The following is a 14001-nucleotide window of genomic DNA, read 5'->3' as shown; positions in this document are numbered from 1 at the left end:
CAGCCAAAGTTATCAGCATCTTTGAAAATTATGCCCATTTATCTGGAAGTTGTAGAAGTTTGGAGAAGAGAAAGCATAATGAAATAATAGGAAAATGAAGAATAAAAACATACATTCCCTTACAGAATCAGCAGTTTAAAAGACTAAACTGCTATTCTAACCATGAAATCCTAATAGATAGGTCATAGGTCATAGATTTTGACCTGGAAAAGACCTGAAATGTAATTTAGAGCAACTCCATCATTTAACAAATGAGGAAACTGAGGCCAGGAGAGATTAAGTGACTTGCCCAAGGTTCCACAAGTAGAATGTAGCAGAACCAAGATTAAAAATTCAAACTCAGTATTCAGATTTGAACCCTGAGCCTAAATCCATTGCAATCTAATGAATCCTTCCTTATGTGCTCTGTAGAAACACCATTATTACCCAGAGAGCTGGAATTTGAGGACCTTAGAGTCCAACCCATGTTTCATTCTGTACATCTCTACACTTGTTCTGATGTAATTTTAGAAATTCGTTCACCTGTTTTTGTTTTCTCCTGTTAGAGTTACTAGCTCTCGTTAGTGGCTGTCACTTAGATTAAAAAGGCATTTAATGTTCTACTTTATCTCCCCCAGTTCCTCTTTTCGGGATCACTCCTGTAGATACTTTTTTAAGGGGACAGGTAATGGTCTTGGTAGTAGAACTTCATCAGTGAATTTGATATTCACTGGTAAATAATTTCTGTCCACTCACTTAGAGCGGCAGCTTCTCCCTACAAGATCATTTTGGAGAGCTGTCTGTGACACTGAGAAGTGACTGGCCCATGGTCACATATGCTTTGTTCATATGCTTTGGCAGCCTAAACACCCTCAAGTCCTACCATCTTGACCCTTATTTGTAGATGTAGCTTCTGCCCCCCAGCTCCAGACTACTTCTGGAAGTCTTCTATAGGTCTCTTTAGAAACCAGGCTCTTCCCTTAGCCAGGCATGCTAGAGTGACTTTCAAAGGTCCGGGGCTGTGGCTTATCATTGTTGTTTTTCTGTTCGTTGATCCCTTTCCAGTTCACTTAAGGGATCTCCTAAAGGGATGACCTGCCTGGCCCTGTTTTTACAAGTAGTTTAACACCTTGTTATTGGCCCTTTTTCTGTAATGAGTCCCTACTCTTTCAATGAGTAGTTGCCTCACAGAGCCAACACTTTCTATGATGCATTGGAATGTGTATGAATCATCCATAAATTCCTGTTTCACTGTGATATGTAATAATGTTGCTCCATGGTCAAATTGCCTTTGCTAGTTAGTAGCTCTGCTTCCTGTAATCTGCAGGCAAAAGAAAAATATTCAACAGATGGTCCATAACTAAGAAATGTTGGATGTAAATCATGTTATCTGGGTAAAGGCTACAAGCTATAGGTTTTCAACTCCATTTCTTTCCATCCCAACTTACTTTTCTCATCCCTTTTTGTTTGATGTTTGAAATACTTGTAGTTTTCTAGGAAACTCAGGAGTATCTGTTATACATCTTCATATCCTTTCCCAGTTATCGTATGAGGATGCAAGAGATGGATGAGTGCAAAAAAAATGAGCCCAGAGTAAATTTGGCAGATTAAAAATAAACCCGAAGAGCTTGAGCAGTGGTGCAGTGGAAGGGGCACCAGTTCCAATTCCAACTCTGTTATCCACTCCATGTTTTACATCTAGCTAATCACTTAAGCTCAGTTTCTTTAGTTGTAAAATGAGGGGTTTGGATACAGTGACTTTGAAAATTCCTTCCAACTGTTAATCTGCGATGTTTTGTTTTCTCTCATAGTGTAGGAAATCATTTGCACAAATAGTCAGACAATAACTGTTACTCAAATCTGGTGTTAACATCCTCATAGACATACTTTGTAAAAAGTGGAGTTCTTTAAAATGCTGAAAATAATATTTCCTTTAGCTCAACTCAAGATGAAAGCATATTCCTTGAGTATATACTAAATGGAGGACCGCTAGGGGGCACAGTAGATAGAGCGTGAAGCCTGGAGGCAGGAAGACCTGAGTTCAAATCCAGCCTCAGACACTTATTGGCTGTGTGACCCTGGGCAAGTCACTTAACCCTCTTTGCCTTAGTTCCCTCATCTGCAAAATGAACTGGAGAAGAAAACAGCAAATCACTCCAGTATCTTTAGAAAGAAAACCCCAAACAGGGTCATGAGGAGTCTGAAAGACTGAAAAGCAGTGTACTAAATAATGATGTGAGTGTACTGGTGAAGTGAGGTGAGGATACCAGCCTGGGAAATGAGATCTGAAAATTTGCCTTTGGATCAGTCTTCTGCAGTGAACTGTATTTTCAAGGCTGCATATCATAGTTTGCCCCATTCAACACTGAAATATTTCCAATCAATAGTATCTCCCTCCCATCAGGAGTGGTTCAGATGTAGACACAGAGAAATGTTTCACCAGCAGACTATGGAAGATACCCTTATGAATTTAGATAAAAATTAGCAACTACATGGATCCATGAGTGAAAAATCTTAAAAGCTAAAGCTGATTCTTCCTCCTTCCTGCCTCATGACTATTTTGCTCTGTTTGCCAACATTTAGAGATACTTAATATGCTTCTGAGCTTTATTTCTCCAGAATTATTATTGGATATACTAGTAACAGGGCACATCATTGCCACCCATTAGTAATAAAACTGTTGGTAGGATTAAATTTAAGAAACCACTTTATATAAACAAGCAAGTTGGTTGGCTGTGTGGACCAAATGTTTGATTAATTGTGTTAAGTATTAAACAGGGAGGAGGGGCTCCTAGTTGTTTTTTTGTTTTTCCCATTAAACCAACCTATGAAATTATTAAGAGGAAAGAGAATCAAAAGTGATTTGAGGAGTTTCATGGAAACTTATAAGACTACAGGGAAGAAACCTCACTGAAGGTGGAGAAGGATGACAAAATTGGGACCTAAGGAACTGTGAAACTCCATCCCCCAAAGCACATTTTCAACGGGTACAGTTTATCCATTCATACATCATTCAGCAAGCAGGAGATGTCTGAGGGGGGAAGGGGGGAAGTTGGGGCTTGAGGTGGGGGGTGTTAGAGATACTAAAAGTGAACCTCCCCTGCCCTCACAGAGTTTGCTTCCTATTATGATCTTAGCACTGTGAGGTTAAAAAAATGTGCTCCAGAACTCAAAACTAATGTGTACTCTGTCATATCATACATTTACAATTCCTCATTTTACAGATGAGAAAACTGAGGCACAGACAGGCTAAGCTTCTTGTCCAAGATCACACAGGTAGTAAGTGTCAGAAGCAGACTGGAAACCAAAGTCTTCCTCACTCCAAGTTATTCTATTTCCAGTAAATTACACTGTCCTACTTATCTGAATAAAATGTTTAAATCTGGTTTTGTAGCAAACATTTATGGTACAGAAATTCACAAATGGTAAAAAGGTATCATCTTCATCTTAAATAATTTATTCATAGTTTTTCAGTATGGGAAATACTCCAAAGATGAAGAAATTCTCATAATTCCCTTGTTTAGGCAAAGCAACATGTATATGTCTTGTAGTAGATGTGTGTAGATCTTGCATTATAAGGTTTTCCATTTCAGATTCCTAAAAGCTCTACCATACCAGAATGAAAACTGAGCTCACATCTAAACCCAACTGATTGATAGCAAACCCCTGGGCCCATAGTCATTACTTATCCAGATTCTAGGATAAAGGTCCAGGGCTGATTCAGATTCAGACTAGGCTATTGATTATACCAACATCTTTCAGTTTAATTTGATGCTAAAGGAAAGAAGTGGATTCTTAGAGCTGAAAGAGACTTAACAAGAATATAAATCATTGAGATTTATATAGCACTTTGAGATTTTTTATGAAGCATTTTTTTTCCATTTTTGATCCTCACATTAATCCTAGGAAGATAGATGCTATTATAAGCTCCATTTCACAGATGAGGAAACTCAGGCACAAAGAATTTAAGGTTCTTGCCAGTCATCAGACAACTAGAAACTGTTGAATTACAGGTTTTTTTGACTTCCAAGTCTACAGCTCCATCTACCACACTATGCTGTCTCTAAGAGAACTTCATTTTACAAAGGAAAAAACTAAAGCCTAGAGAAGAGGAATGACTTACTCAAAGCCAAATGGAGAATTGTTGACAGGGCTAAGACTAGAACTCATGTCTCATGACACCCAGTCCCGTTCTCTTCCCACCACTTCACACTGAGCAACACCCCAGGAGATCATTTTGTGAAACTACCTTCATACCCTCTATTTCCATGTTTTTGTCCTTTTCTCTCTTTATTTTAGAACCTAGCACCAATAGCATGTGATTTGGCTCATTTCAAGGTTGACATGATGATATATGAGAGTGGTATTGTTAGCTGTTGTTCCAAAGAGTGAATCCTACTGGACCATGTTAGAATCTTCATTCCAGTTCACACCTGTCAGACGGCATAAAGCTATAGGAGCATGAACTACAGTGGAAGACTCTTGGAAGAGATGTTCAGACAGCGACCTTTCCAGTGGCATGGGGAGCTCATTCACTAATGGCCAGTTTGGAAACTTTTAAACTTGATTATTTCTTAGGTGAACCCAGCCAAGCCAACATCTGCCTTTGAGCCAAAAACCCTTTCCTGAACAGGGCAGAATTCAGCCATTTACCTTTCATAGGAATCCAACTTTACACTCAGGTTCATTTATCTCGGTGTAAACTGCACAGGCATTTTAAATATTATGTTTATGTTAAAGGTTGTCACTGTGGTTGTAAAATTTAAAAATATCAAGGTCAGGGAGCTAAAAGTATTATTTTGGCATGATATTTGGCGGCCATGGTGGAAGGGGCAACTTCAAGGCCTGAGGCTCCCTTGCTTGTGGTTGTGGGGAGACACTTTATCCATTTCTGAAAGTTATTTGTGGCTCTCTCAGAAACTAATTTAACACTGTTCTTTAGTACACAGTCTTGAGGGTAAAGTTTGATCCTACTGGTCCACGTTATAAAATTCATTCCAGTCTAGAAATGGATGGAGTCTGGTATAAGAGAAGTGTAGAGCAAGGCCAGCGGAGAGCTCAAAGGAGTGAAAATGCAAACACATTCTGAGCTTCCACTTTCCTGATCAGTTCATCAGGAGTGAACTGCACACAGGGGCAGCCAACAGATGAGGGTTCAGCAAGCTCTGGGAGAAGACACAATATACTCCTAGTTAAACAAGCACAAAGTAAGGATTAATCACAATAGTTGGAAGGAGTGAGGTTAACCAAATGTTCTGGTAAGCTCGAAATTGTTTTTAGTTTTTGCACTTGCTGACAGTTCACCCAAAATGTATCAGCAATAGAGTCAGAGTTAGAAAGCACTGGACAAGCCATTTAGTTCCACCTCTGCCCCTAAAGCATCCTTAAGAGGTGGCCATCCAACCACTGCTAAAATTCTCCTAATGACAGGGAGGGCACTCAGTCTGTTAGTAGTCAGTCCATTTTAATCTTTGACGATTATCATTTTAATAAATTCTTCCTTACGTTGAGCTGAAATCTGTCACCCTGTAACTTCCCTCCTTCTGGCCCTAATTCTATTCCCTGGAGCTATATAAAGTATACTTAGTATACTTGGCTTACAAAGTACTACTCTTTCATGGGAAATCCCTTAAAATATTGGAATGTAGTTATTGTGCCTCCCTTAAGTTTTTTACTTGAGGCTAAGCATGCCCAGTTTCTTTAAACAATCCTGATGTGGTGTGGTTTTGTTTACCTCCTCGTTCTGGATTAGCTTTATTCAGTCAGTGTCCCTTTTAAAATTTGGTGGCCAGATCTGAGCACAGTACTATTGTGTTTGTCCTTCGGTGCCAAAGAAGAACATGCCATCAGAGAAATGATGACATGACTTGCACTTGACTTTGTTTTGAGTGAGGGAGGACTGTGCAGGTCACCAGCCTCGCTTCTCCTCCAGAGCCATCTGATTCCAATACTATAAATCTGGTCTGTCTGAGGAAGGGTGCATTGAAACTGTTGCCTCATTTATTCAGAACATTGTTTCTGGTAATGGAGATTAAGATTATATTGGGTCGGGTTTTTTGTTTTATCTTCTTTTTTTTTTTTGCAGCCACACCATGTTGCAGCCACACAACATCATTAGTTGTTGATCCACTAATCAATACTCTTAGGATCTAGCCACTCAACAAACTACAAATTCTGTATCAATGTCCAGCCCATATCTTCCTGTCTTTCCTAACAGAGTATCATGAGAGACTGTCAAGTGCCTTGCTGAAATCTTGGGATACTGAGTCTGTAACACTCCAGTGGTCTAACATCCTTGCCTTGGTCATTGTAGTATACTTCACGTCCTTCAGTCACGTGTAATGATTAAGGATGGAGCAGTCCCTCACTGTCACAGCCCTAAACCCCTGAGTGTCTGCCGGCCTCAGGACATTTCCTAGAGGCTGTTCATTTGTTTTTTCTCATTAACTTCTGATTCTGTAACACTCATTTGCTATCATTTATACCTTCTCCCTCAAAAGTGCAACATATGCAAAAAAAAATCCAAATCACCAGAGGTCTTACTTTAAGTATTTAAATTTTCAGGTGTTCCATATTATGGTTTGTGGTGGGATTTTAATTCTTAAGATTTGGGTTTTTTATTCTGGCTTACCTTGTTCTGAATCTGTGATTTCAGACCACTCACCTGAATAGTGTGCCTCTGTTTCTCTATTTCATCAATCGAAGGAAAAGTGATATTTCACTGTAATCTAGATTGGAAAAAAATGCTGACTTGTCATTTTAAATTTGAATTTATTATGTCTCTGCGTAGGCTTGGATTTACTACCTATTGTTTCCATTTCCTCTAATGAAAAGATTGAATCCTACCCTCTATATACAATCCATCATCTTATGAAAGATCAAAGTTTCTCCTGCTGTACAGAGCTCCTCTGAGCCCACTTTATTTGGGGTAAGGCAGGGGGTGGGAAAGAGAAAGCAAGAGGACTCGAGTAGTGTCTGTTTACATAGCTTTGGGCTGGGCCTATAAATTAGCCTTGGGAAGACTATAATGAGTCAGTGATTTATGGACTATTAAGATACTTGAGCTCGAAGTGATTCTTGAGCATGGTGAATAGAGAACATATGCCTATAAAGGACCAGCAGATGCAGCACAACATCCCTTCAACAGAGCTAGGCCCAGTCAATTAACAAAGCGGGATGTCGTATTTTTGCATATCTACAGCTTGCCTGAAATAGAAGCCCTAACCACTTGTTAACCACACTGATTTTTTTTTTAATAGACAAAGCAGTTGCTTATGGCTTCCCCACCAGAAATGTTCAGATTAAGCCCACTCTTAGACTGCAGCCAGGATGGTCCCCACAACAGGAAGGAGGTTCTGCTCTTCTCTGGCCTCCTTTTCCTTGCTGGAGCCGATGTGATAATTCATTGCAGCTTTTCTTTCTCTTTTGACAGAGTGCCTACCGCAGAAATGGAATGACTTTCTTAGCCTGCTAATGTGGACGTGGATATGACTGCGGCAACAGAAAGGGCAGCGTTCTGTTAAGATGATTCTTTTTTTTGCCCCATCGGTGGAGAGGAGACAGGAAGAAATACAGGTTGAGTTCCCCATCTGCAAGGGAGCCTGCTGGTTTGTTGTGACTATCAGCAGGCTGACTCCAGCTCTTTTTCAGCCCCCTCAATCATTACTCTTGTTTACCAGATGGAACATTGAGCTAATTAATGGCAGGATGTTTGGGATAGTGTGTAGGTGGACAAGAATGCAGATCACACAATTTTGAAATTTACAGTGGACTTACTGCTGTGGGCTCCCCTATCTAAAGAACCATAGTGTGTGTGTGTACGTGTGTGTGTGTGTGTGTGTTGAGTCTGCATATTTTCATTGATACATTTTGCAATCCAAATTTGGGACAAAAAAGAGAAGAAAACAGCTGCAACAACTTTTCTTTTTTAACATTTATATATGACGTCTCCATTTTTAAAACATGAATACCTATGTTGGGAATAGTAATGTGCAGACCTTGCTCGTCCATCTGACCCTGGCCTTTCTTGACTCTTACTTTCTCTTCCATCAATCTCTCTGCTGTCATAATGACTTCATTTCTCTTGCCTCCTTTCTTCCCTCCTACATTTCTTCTGACCATTCTTCCTATTTTTCTCTTTTATAACATTTATTCTCACTCTCCTCTCAAATCAACAGCTTAGAAAATGGTACCATTTCAGGACTCACCAAGGCCAGGGGATATTAGAGAAGGAAAATTAGTCATACAGGTGTGGGATACAGACCTTGAAAGACCTGTCCAGAGGGCTTGACTTTATCCGTTTATATCTGTTTCCTACCAGTGGCTCTATATTTTACCCTTCACTTACATGCTTTCTAAACTAGGAAAAATTGTTATATACTGAAAAAATAACTTTGGTTCCACATCAGTTTGTAACACTTGTAATTCTTTTCGATTGCACTTGTTACTGATACCCATAGAACCTGGATAAGAGGAAATTTAGTCCTCAATTATGCATTTTTCGCAGTTCTGTATGTATCATTGTTCTATACACTTCCAAGAAACCTTTGTGAAGAATGAATAAAAGCGAGAAATAAAATCCTTTATCATTGCCTCCTTGTGACCGAATACTTAAACTGTTCCACAATAATCACATATGGGATTGCCCCATGTTATTCTTGTTAGTTCACTCTCCTTTACCTGCTGAGTGTCTGTACTTCTGGAAAAAATCTGAATGTCAGGAACATAGTAGGATATATAATATAGTAAGATTTCCAAAGGGTTTTGATGTTACATCTGTGCTTGTTGAAATGTATGATTAAACTTTTCTTTTTATCATCATTCTTATTTTTCTTGGCGTCCGTAATCATGGAAAATTATAAGCTTGCAGTAAACATCCTAACTTTTAAAAGGACAGCATTTATTGTATTTGGTTTCAATCTGCCAGGCTTATAAAGGGAATAAAATTTTCAGGGGCTATTTTTTTTGCATCAAAATTCCTTTTCTAGATATATCACTCCTTTCCTCCCCACCACCACCACTTTTTACATTTAAAAGCATGAATGAGACAGAAAATGTAAGTTTGAGTTTTTTTTTTTTCATTTTGTTTTACCTGATCTACTTGAAATCCAGAGAATGAAGACTCAACACACATTTCTCTCAGAAATATGACAGATCCATGTTTTTGTTGGTCTGGCGTATGTTTGTCTATCTTGAACAGCCTGACAGGTAATTATTTATAAAATCTGGTTTTGCCCAGTAAGTCCATATAATAACCTTTCACTTTTCAACATAAACCAGTGAGCTGAATTTAGAATAAAACAAGGCAGTTTATGTCTACCCTCGACCAGCCTAGATATTCCCACAATTGCTCAATATTAATTTTTTAAATTCTTAATTTTTTTCTTTTCTATACTTGGTTCTTTTTCTTTTATACTTACATACTTTATAGAATCAAAATATTATTTACTTAAGCAATGACACAATAAAAGAAAATGATAATTTAATTTTTCATTAAGAAAAAGTTGGGGGAAATGGAACTTTTCAGAAAATTGTTTTCTCTAGATTAAATTATTATATAATGTGGTGATATTTTCTAATTGAAAGGGACCTTAGAGATCATAGGAGATAAGGTGGGGTAACAGAAATCACTAGATTTAGATCCTACATCTGGTTCTATTACTTAGGGCATCTAGGTTGTGCAGCATTTAAAGTACCAGGCTTGGAGTGAAGAAGACTCATCTTTCTAAGTTCAAATTTGCCCTCAGACACTTAGTAGGTGTGTGACCCTGGACAAGTCACTTCACCCTGTTTGCCACAGTTTCCTCATCTGGAAAAATGAGCTGGAGAAGGGTCTCTGCCAAGAAAGTCCCAAATGGAGTCACAGTCAGACACAACTGAAAATGACTCAACAACAGCAGCTGCACTTCAGTTTCCTCATCTGTTGAATGTGAGATGAAGCAGCTGGACTGGAAGATCTCAAACCTCGCCCTCAGCTCTATCCATCTAAGATTTTTGTCCAGGCCAACCCCTTAATTGTACTGATGAGGCTCCTACTTACTCCCTTTGTGACTTCTAGTCAGGTCCCTTCACATTCCAGGACCTCAGTTTATTAATTTATAAATTGAGGAGGTTGGACTAGATCAGGGGTGGGGAACCTGCAGCCTTCTAGGTGCTCGAGTCCAAACTTCACAGAACAAATTCCCTTAAAAGAATTTGTTTTTGTAAAACTTGCACTCAGTCAAAAGGCCATACCTGAGGACCTAGAAGGCCAAAAGTTTCCTTGAGGCTGTAGGCTCCCCACTTCTGGACTAGATAGTCTCTAAGGGCCCTTTTAGCACTGGATCCTTGAAACAGTAAGTAACCTAAACAGGGTCACAAAATGAGTTAGTAACAGAGCCTAGCATCCTAACTTCCAGTCCAATCATCTTCTCACAACACCACCTCAGTGCTTCAAAGGCCCTCCGTATCAATCTTCCCTCCACCAACAGAGATCTCATAATACCTCCACATCATGGTAGCCAGTGGTCTTCAGGAGATCCTATAGCTGAAAAATTCATGCCCCAGCAGACATTTTCTGCATTAATCATTTGTGATTGGGGTTTGGAGTGTTGTTTTTGTTAGAGTTTGAATTTCCATTGTTTTGTTTTGTTAATAGACTTAGGATTTTATGTATGGGAAGCCCCTAGTGAGAAAGCCCAGGAAAGACCTCCCTTCCCAATGTAAGTCAGCACATGCTCTGTGACATGTAATATGTCATTTGAGACACTGATATGTTAAATGACTTGCCCATGGTCACATAGCCAGTATGTGTCAGAGATAAGACTTGAACCCAGGTCTTTGTGAACCCAAGACCAGTTTGTCTATCCATTAAATCATATTACTCCTTTAAAAAAAAAAACATGTCAATCAGAGTCCAGATTGATGCTTTTTTTTGACACAAAAAATACAGGAATTTATCTTACATGACCATATATGTTTGTAACAGGAGATTTATTTCTTTTGCTATCTCAGTGCAGGGGGATGGGGTAGAGAAGGAGAAGGGAAGCTAAGAGTACAGATCTGAAAACAAAATTGAATTTTTTAAAAAGTTGTTTTAAATTATGTCAAGCACACAGATGAACGCAGAAATGTATTTCACTCAACAAGGAAACAGAAATGAGAGCTAGAGGGAGAATATTTAGAGGAAGGGCTCAATGCTAAGCAAAATAAACTTTAAGGATGTATAAAAATATTTATAGCTCTTTTTCAAGCAGCAAGAATTGGAATCTGAGGGGGTGACCATATGTTAAGGAAGGAATGAATGGGTTATGGTAATAAATGTGATGGGACACTATCATGCTGTAATGTGATGAAAGGGATGTCTTCAGAGAAACCTGGGAAGATTTGCATGAACTGATGCAGAGTAAGATGAACAGAATCAGAACAATTAATACAACAACAATATGGTAAAGACAAACAATTCTGAAAGACTTAGGAATTCTGATCAACATAGGGACCAACCAGAGTTTCAGAGAACTAATAATGAAGCAAGCTAGCCATCTCCCAATAGAGAGATGGAAGCCTCAGAGTACGGAGTGAGACATATATGTAGATGTAATATTTATATGTATAATTTTCTTTTAGATATGGTCAATTCAGAAATTTGTTTTGCTTGATTAAACATATGAAACTGTTTTTCTTCCAGTCTCATGAGGACAGGAAGGATAGATTTTTCTGGATTAAAAAAGCAAAATTTAATTTTTAAAAAATGTCAACACTACATAAATGTTTCTTTTTTATGATAGAGTCTCCATTCGAGCAATATATTTAAAGTCCCCCAAAAGTATGACGCATGTCATGACTTAATCCTATTGCACAATAATAACCTTTCAATGAAATTGAGAGGCTTTCTATTTCAAAAGTATTGATATTAACTATTCAGCCTATTTTCTTCTAGGCAATAATCTTAACTTCTCAGGCCCAGATATTCACATGCAAGTTATGTCATCATTTTTCTGATTGCATGGTCCTCTTCAGCAATGAAGGACGAATACAACAACAGTCTAACTTCTAAATACCTCTTTCCTTGGACTGTGTGCATTCTATATTTGCTCTAAAAAAAAATAGAAAGTAATAGCTTTACATCATGAATTTATAGATCTTAGAAGTCAGTTAATATAGTGCTCTCATTTTAAAAGTGAAAATACTGAAGAGGACTGGAATAGTGACTTGATATGACTTTATGTAAGTAGTGAGTGTCCTTGCCAGAGTACAAACCCAAATTTTCTAATTCCAGATCTAAGCGTCTTTCTCCTGCACTTCACTGCCTCTCCATGTCCTAAGATATACCCTGTCTACTGTCATGAGTTAGTTCCCCCATGGGAAATGCAATGTTAGGTGAAGCAATACTACATGAAACCATTATTTCCATGGGGCAAATGCTATAAATAAGTAATCACCTGGATGATATCAATAGCAACATTTCAGGACTTTACAGTGGAGTTTGGTTAGAATACATCAAGGATAGTCGATAGTCAACAAACAATTATTAAGAGCCTACTATATGCCAGACACTATGCTAAGCACATATGAAAAGGAAAGATAGTCCCCGCCCTCAAAGAGCTTACAGTCTAATGGATATTGTTGCAAGATGAGAGTCTGACAACGTTATGCAGAATATCATTTGTTAGGACTGTTCGTAGAGGAATTCAATCATATTCTCACATGACCTTCTGTTTCTGAGGGATCTTTTCTATACCTTAGTATTTACGTCCACTTTAGTAATCTAACATTTTGTGATGGTACAATAGATAACATTTCCACGAATGTCCTACTGCCTCAGTGAGGTGTGGAGATGACCAAGGGCTCTCAAAGTTTCATGCCATCTGTAGCCCAACCTGTGTTTAAGTCCTATGAAGATGGAAAGTCTTAAAGAACAGGGTTCTTAATCTAGGGTCCATGAACCACTAAGGGGGTCTGTGGCTAGATTTCATGAATTTGTACAGGAAAAAATATATATCCTTATTTCAGTATAATTGTTTTATTTTGTAATCATAGTTTATGACATGCATTTATTTTTGTTTTTATTCTTTTTTATTCTTATTAATATATGCATTTAAAAGCATGACTCTAAGGAGGGATTCACAAATTTCACCAGACTGCAAAGGAGGTCAGTGGCACAAAGCAGGTTAAGAACCCTTGATTTTGAACATGGCCTTAGCGATGAACTGTGTATACCTAATCTGAGACTCACACTAGCTAAGCTTGGAGACACTCATCTCTGGGAGCGTAGCCACCAAATAATAAATGGGTTTCTTTTGTTTTGATGCGACTCATGAAGTACCATCTGCTAAGTTGTAGAGAGGTCAGAAGCTATACCAGTGGAAATGGTACCCACACTATTAAAATCAGTCATCTCATTAAATTCTAAAGAAAAACTATTTAGAAATAGTCTGCCTGTTTCAATATCAGTTTTTATTTGAAAACCATCAAGTAAACAAATTTTTTTTAGAGTTAGTGGGTATGTCTAGTATCTATGTGGTGAAATCTCTGCATTTACCGAATAATAAACAGTGTTTACTGCTTTTTACCAAGCAAAAGACAAATAAGCAAAAGTGACGATTCATGACCAGACAGAAAATAAGCTTGTTTGCCTAGAAATTCAAGAGTCCAAATTTTCAAAATTTTCACACAGTCCCCAATCAGACACTTCACTCTACTTCGTACTGATCTTTGGTCAAAGTTAAATCACTATAGAGAAGTCATTCTCCCCCATGCATGCTTGGAATTCAGATGGAACCTTCCTAGGTTGCATTAAAATTCTACCATCAGCCATGTATACATCTCATAAAATAATTTTATAGCTTCCCGTAGAACTCATGCAGAATGTTTCATAGCACATAAACACTTCTACAAATAATTTCAGAATACATACTGGCATCTGTCACAACCAAAGCTCCCATGTAAAGCCTATTCTATTACAGTTTATTTTTTTTTTCAGAGAGTCTTCTTATATGGAATCCAAAGTTAAGCTGTTTGTACTTTTACCTTCCAATAGCAAAG

At 38.2% G+C, this 14001-nt stretch overlaps 1 protein-coding gene across 13 annotated transcripts in view; it reads left to right on the top strand.

The window, feature by feature from the left end:
- The window catches only part of SUPT3H (SPT3 homolog, SAGA and STAGA complex component), a 654394-nt gene extending 645595 nt beyond the window's left edge, over positions 1-8799 (top strand). For all 13 annotated transcript variants that reach the window (XM_072642333.1, XM_072642332.1, XM_072642324.1 and 10 more), the window contains one exon: positions 7412-8799. In XM_072642333.1, the coding sequence (XP_072498434.1) occupies positions 7412-7453 (42 nt within the window). In that variant the 3' untranslated portion in view covers positions 7454-8799. The remainder of the gene's footprint in view (positions 1-7411) is intronic.
- Positions 8800-14001: the final 5202 nt, after the last annotated feature.

The sequence above is a fragment of the Notamacropus eugenii genome, chromosome 2 (assembly GCF_028372415.1).
Source record: "Notamacropus eugenii isolate mMacEug1 chromosome 2, mMacEug1.pri_v2, whole genome shotgun sequence".
Lineage (NCBI taxonomy): Eukaryota > Metazoa > Chordata > Mammalia > Diprotodontia > Macropodidae > Notamacropus > Notamacropus eugenii.
The sequence above is the reverse complement of the archived record's forward strand: the minus strand, read 5'-3'. Positions and strand labels throughout refer to the sequence as shown.